At 51.5% G+C, this 6,543-nt stretch overlaps 1 protein-coding gene across 1 annotated transcript; it reads left to right on the forward strand.

The window, feature by feature from the left end:
- Positions 1–1,221: 1,221 nt before the first annotated feature.
- Positions 1,222–3,335, forward strand: PG994_006311 (uncharacterized protein; the record flags this gene model as incomplete). The annotated part of the gene is made up of 3 exons (XM_066857720.1): positions 1,222–1,746; positions 1,811–2,724; positions 2,783–3,335. The coding sequence occupies 3 exons, from the start codon at positions 1,222–1,224 to the stop codon at positions 3,333–3,335; spliced, it is 1,992 nt and encodes a 663-aa protein (XP_066716989.1).
- Between the last annotated feature and the right edge of the window lie 3,208 nt (positions 3,336–6,543).

Here is a 6,543-nt window from a genome sequence, read left to right on the forward strand (position 1 = left end):
TCCAGAAGACACCAGATGCCGCGTGAAGGGTGACGATGCCGGCAATCACCCTGTGGAGTTCCCTTCGGTCATGATTCTTGAGCCTTTACTCATTGGCCTGTAGACCTAGTGAAAGATATACACCGTAGGTCAGCACCTTTGATGGCGACAGTCGAAAAACGGGTTCAGAGCTACAGGCGATACCAGTGTTGCTTGCGCGGCGCTGTTGCGCATCCACGGGCGCCATCGTTTGTTGTGTGATGGGGAGCTGCAGGGTGGGGTTGGGTGTTTCTGTGTGCCCCAGGTGCTCGATCAATGTCCTTCACCTTATCGCTGGCCTGTCACTGAACGGATGCCCGGGTCCCGAGATTGGTGCGCGTGAGACGACAAATCATCGGGCGGTCGTCCCGTCGTCAACTCGCAACCCGCCGGCAGTTAATTATCATGCAGAACCAGTCATCTGCATTCCTCACCGTCGTCGGGCGCAAGTGATAACCGCAGTGCTATACAGGCCTGATGGTTGGCTCACCTAGCCTGATTCAAGGTAGGGATGAAGTGAAGACACATGTCGCCGCCCATATTGCCCTCGCCTAGATAGAATCAATCTGCCATGCCCAAAAGTGCCTAGGTAAGTCGGGTAAGTCCTTCAGCAGTGCGACCGAGGCAGAGTTGTGTGTAGGGTTAGGCCGTCGATAAGCAGGTAAAGCACAAGGGACACCGGTACGGAGGTCGTAATTCGGCTGAGTGGGAGCTCTTGCTGCTTGTCTCAAAGTCCTGCACTATCCACGAATGAACCAAGATGAATTGGAATGATCCAGAATGAATCATCCAGGCCGGGCCCCAGCCCTACGGCCGGACAACCCACACCGAGCCTCGCCGAAGTCAAGCACAGACCCTCGGAACCAAGTAGTGGCCAATAACGTCAGCTGGGAATGAACAACCAGTGTATGAATAATCCTCACATCGCGACCTCCAATGATACTGATTTTCCTGAGTGACTCACGCATCGAATGGTGAGCTGCTGGGAAACTTACTTAAGTACATCCTCTATGCTTCTGTTGCCACCAATTCAACCTGTTGTAACACTGGAAGGATCGATATCTGGACCAACGATCCTTCGGGCACCCCAGCAACTCAGCAGATACGCTGCAGGTACAAGCACAACTAGCCAGTTGTTACAATTTCACTGTACTCTACGACCTGGAAACTATTTACGCACACCCTCTCTGCCTTGCATCTGCCATGTTCTCCACCAATAATCTCCCGCAGGGGGCAGTCGATGGCCAGCAAGCGGTCTCGCAACCACGTGCAGAACGTGTTGTGCCTAAACCTATTCCCCAATCACAGACTCTGGATCCACGGAATTATCAGATCGAGCAACTGAAGCGGAGGTTCTCGCCACGGATATCGAGCCTCCAGAATGGCACTACAAATGTGCAGTTCCAACTTAAGCCCTCAGACCCGGACTTTCCCTTTGAGTTGGACTATTTGGAATGCGAACTGCAGATCCCCGAATCATATCCAGATCGAAACCCGGCTCTGCGTGTGCGGAATAGGGACATACCCCGGGGGTTCAGTGTCAACATCGAGAGAGGATGGGACAAACTGGTTGACGAGAAGAAGCCTGGCACCACACTCCTAGCGCTCACAAACGCTCTCGACAAAGAACTCGAAGCTTTTCTATCGGAGAAGCAAACTGATACTGTGAAACTGGTCTCGTTCAAGGACACGAGGCACATGGAATACTCAGCAACGCCAACAAGCACCGTGGCTGAACCGGCTCCAACTACGGAACCCCCGTCGAAACCTCACAGACCCTACGTTCCCAGAGGAGTCATTTACGAAAGACCAGATCGCCCGAGCCAAATCCAGGCGTGCTCAGGAGACCAGGCAACTTGACGCGCGAATGGGACGCTTGACCCTGTTCCACAAATCCGCGGATGGAGTGGTTTACACTTTGCCCCTGGAGCCGAAACGCCGCCATGATCTGCCCTCGAGGCTCCGGGCAGTCCAATCTGTCCAGATGATTATACCTTTACTGTACCCTCTGCAGAAACTCAGAATATTACTCAACGATGTGGAATCCGAGGATGCCGAGGTAGTGGAGGAAGCATTTGCTACCCGAGCTGCTCAGCAAAATCAAATGTCCCTCATGTCGCATTTGAACTATCTTGCGCAGAACATGCATGTTCTAGCTAAGGCTGCCAAGCCTCCAGCACCTAGCAAGCCTACAGTTGAGAAAGCCCCGGTGGATAAAGGGAAAGAAAAGGCACTACCTAACCAGGATGGCAAAGATGACAAAAGCCACATCCAACACATACCGCGGCCTCCGGAATGGGTCATTGTTGGCGAATCAGAGGAATCGGATTCCGATGACCTGGAGTCGTGGGATTCGGAGGAGGGTGAATCTGACGGTGGCGTGGTGATTGTTTCCTCGGAAAGGGTGAAGAAGCCGGTAGATACGCACCCACAGGAACGCGGAACCTCTATTTCGTTCCCGTTCATCGAACTGCATGGCATTGAGCTGCTGCAAGTGTCGATTCTCAGCATCAACGTCAAGTGTGAGCGGTGTCGAACCATCAACGAGGTCACCGGCTTGCAGCCAAATGCAGAGAAGACGAGCAGCTGCAAGAAATGTGCGACACCGTTCAGGGCAACATTCCGTCAGGAGATGGTACACCAGAATTCTACCCGTGCTGGTTTCATTGACGTGTCCGGCTGCACGGCGGCGGACATGTTACCCAGGTAAGCTTCAAGCTCTCATAGAAGGGAAAGCCCGTTTGGCTTACTGATATTTCTATAGTACAATGGTTCCCACGTGTGGACGGTGCTCTACTGCAAGCCCCGGGCTAGTATCGGTCCGGGGCGACGTCACCACCAACGTCTGCCGCGAATGTCATGGCAAATTCTCGTTCAAGATCCCCGAAGTCAAATTCCTCGCCATCAGCCACGGCGCTGCACTGCCGCCCACGATGGGTCCGAAACGACGACAGGAGAAGCTGGGTCTCCACATCGGCGATCCGCTTCCCAACAACGGGTCGTGTGCCCATTATAAGCGCTCCTTCCGCTGGTTCCGGTTCTCCTGTTGCAGCAAAGTCCACTCGTGCGACAAGTGTCATGACGAGGCCGAGGACCACCTCAACGAGTGGGCCAACCGGATGATATGCGGCTGGTGCAACCGGGAGCAGAACTACGCCGTGGAGGCGTGCGGGTTCTGCGGGCGGAGCGTCATCGGCAAGAAGGGCCGAGGCTTCTGGGAGGGCGGCAAGGGCACCCGAGATAAGAGGAGGATGAGCCGTAAGGACAAGCGCAAGTACCAGCGCGTCGGGGGTGGCGAGGCGAAGAAGAAGGACTGATGTGGTGGATGGATGGCTTCATCACATTTTCTATCACGATGTCCCTGCACGGGCTGCGCCCCGAGAGAAAAGGGGCTTACCTAGGTACATGCCTTCCAAGGCGTTTACCGCACGTCGGTACCAATATCTCCTGATAAGCATGGGGTAATAAGTGTAACATTACCTCAATGAATAGGAGCACCAACGGCACCTGCCCAACGCCACTCGACAAGTCCCAAAACATTACTGATGCTTTTTGAACGATATGATATGACATTCTGGTATTCTGGTAGGCTCACCGTGATCGTGCTGAAGCCCGGGCGTGTGGCAGACGCCGGACCGGTAGGTGGGCTACGTCACACAAATCATGGCGGCTAATATGCGACGGTCATTTGGCACACAACCTACATAGTGGTCACGCACACCACACACACACATACCTTTGTTCCTTGCATATCAGACATAACACAACTCAATTCGCTATCCAGGATAGGAGAATTTGGCACTGGTGGGTGTTTCGGAGAGGAAAACTTGTCAAGTTATTCGCTTCCAGCAAGTCGGGATCTGTCTCTGCGAAAGGGGGTAAAAGAGAGACGAAGGTGGCTGGTCGGTCCTGGTCCAACCAAGCTCAAGTACCGGGATCGACGACCTGTTTCTTCCTCTTGTTCATGGACCACCAACACCGCGGACATCGAGATAATATTTCGGAATTTATCGATAATTAACATGTTCTCGGATTTTTAATATTATTTTGAGCCTGTTCATGTTTGTTTGTCCGTGTTTGATTTTCGGTGATATCCCTGCTGCACTTTGCCTTATATTTACATACATGTCTCGGGCCCCACGCTGCGACAGGCAACGGACAAGAATCACATGAGGTACTCTAGCTAAATATATACCCGACTCCTCTGTGAACTATAGCACAATGTGAAGTACACTTTAGGGAAAGATACGGGGGAACATTGATGCCACGGGCTGTTACGGAACATGACGGGCTACTATTCCGTTGCTTCTTGGGGAATATAATATCTGTTCTCCGGCCCTGCTTTCCCAATATTTCCCGGGGGTGTCGATGATTTTGGGGGAAACGTTGAAAAAGAAACCAGAAAACTTGGACTTTTATCCGGGAGCCGTTCGTCATTTTGGACCCCCTCTTTTCTAGCAGTTGGGGAAGAAGTGGAATCGTGGGGTAACGGACACCGAATTCGTTTCTAGTAACAAATAGCTCGGAGAGTCTTAACTGTTGTATGATGCTATATCCTCCAAACTTCCAAGTTCCCTAACTGCTGATCAACAACAGCTGCAGTCAGTGGGCCACTATGTTGCGGGATGATGATATGTCATATCAGGTTGGAGTCATTTCACGAGTCAAGTTACTGCAATCACCTGAACTGCTATGACTTTTGGGGGGGGATACCAGGGTCCGTGTTTTATATGGCAACTCTCGTCCTGTTCACTGTCTGCTTCGCAAGCCCAGCAAACATGGTGGTCGTTGGTTGGTGCGATTAGTTTGTATCCCCTTACAAAAATGCTGAAATTATTGAAGTGTACCCCGGGGATGTTAGCCGCCATCGCGTATCTTGTCCCGCCTGACAGGGCATAGGGTACCTCACCCTGGCTGGTTGCCCGCCGGCGTACCAGAAGCATACAAATTTTTGTATCTCGATGAGCATCGGCAGAGTCCTACCAGGAAGCAGATCCTTGTCTCTGCGACGTTTCGTTAGTCGGGATCTGTCCCGCGGTCTTATGACAGGCTCTTTTATCAGTATTATATTTAGTCCGTCGAATAGGCACTCTCGCGGCAATGATTTGTAGTCTGGTCGTCTTTAACGGGAGGAGACGAGACAGAATTGTCACACGGCGGTTTACAATACCACCTATGGAGTAATTGTACCGCAGGGTGGGAGCGGGGGTATTCAATGAAAGAATCTTTCGAGATATGACAGGCTGGGCGGTACTTCTATTGAATGAGTAAACCCAGTTTGCCGTTGTCCTGTTTACCATGCATCGCACTCACGCATCTGATGACTACCACAAGGCTGATGGCCGGTTACGCACATCCCCCCACGAGTCACACAGGTGGCGTCACTGAGAAGGGAAGTCGTAGCAAGCGAACCATGCCAGCACTGCAGTAGTATGTAGTTGTCAGTACAGGATGGAAGAGTCATGAGACTGCACGAGCGCACAGGAGTTACGAGTCAAACCGGATTGTTCTCTTGGCTACTACTTACGCAAGCAAGCGCAAACCCAGTCGCCGGTTTCGCTGTAAGCTTACCCTGATACAGATTGACTTGCATAGATACAATCTTGAGATCGATATTGATCTGCATGTACCTTCCCAATCGGAGACCATATCAGCCTACCGTGTTGAAGCGAGCGGGATATGCAAAGCGCGATTTGATCCATGCGACTCTGTATGTCCCGTCGACGCAAGGTTATCGGCAATACGAGCTTCTCCTGTATGGATCGCGGGCATGATATCAAAATCACTGATACCGAAGATTCTGGATTTGTGGAGGAAGCCTGGGGAAGATGTCACGGCTTGCTCACCCACTGAGCCGCCTTGGATTGTGGCGGATAGTTGCAGCTTACGTGGAGAATGTACAGGTAGCAAGCTAGCAGTTTTGGTTTAATATTTCGTGCGAATGGATATATTAACTAATTCCAAATCGACATGCTGGGGAAAGGAGATAAATTCAATAAAAATATTTGTATATAAATCACATCGATAATACGTCGTGAATTTTGCAGGTTACAGACCCCGGTCTTTCCATGATTCCCTTGCAAAGCATGGCTAAACAATACTCCGTACTCCTTTCGCCCAACCACATGATGCTATCCCAACTTGCTCGGCCGGCATTATTGTGGAGTCTGGGGAAATCATTACTAACTCGACCTTGCCCTGACCGGGTTTGTACGTAAGTCAGTCATTTACTTACTAGCGATGCCGTACGTTTCCTCGACAAGTCGACATTGCATCACGCTGCCTGGCAGGTCTGGCTCGTGTTGAACGGTCGTTTCGCAGACCAGGCACATGGTATGTGGCTCTTGTCACTGATGCTTCTTACATGACTCTTCCTTACTATGTACGCTTCATGCCAGAAGCGTCAGATAAGGCATCATCCGATCAGGTTGAATAGGGCGCAGTTCATCCGAAATTCATGCCGACGCCGACCCCTACCCGGGGTCTTGTCCTTGGGCTTGAAGCTGTGTTGTAGCAAGATCTTTT

The sequence above is a fragment of the Apiospora phragmitis genome (genome assembly GCF_038363925.1).
Source record: "Apiospora phragmitis strain CBS 135458 chromosome Unknown utg000006l:1.0-5683423.0:1.0-5690449.0, whole genome shotgun sequence".
Classification (NCBI taxonomy): Eukaryota; Fungi; Ascomycota; class Sordariomycetes; order Amphisphaeriales; family Apiosporaceae; genus Apiospora; species Apiospora phragmitis.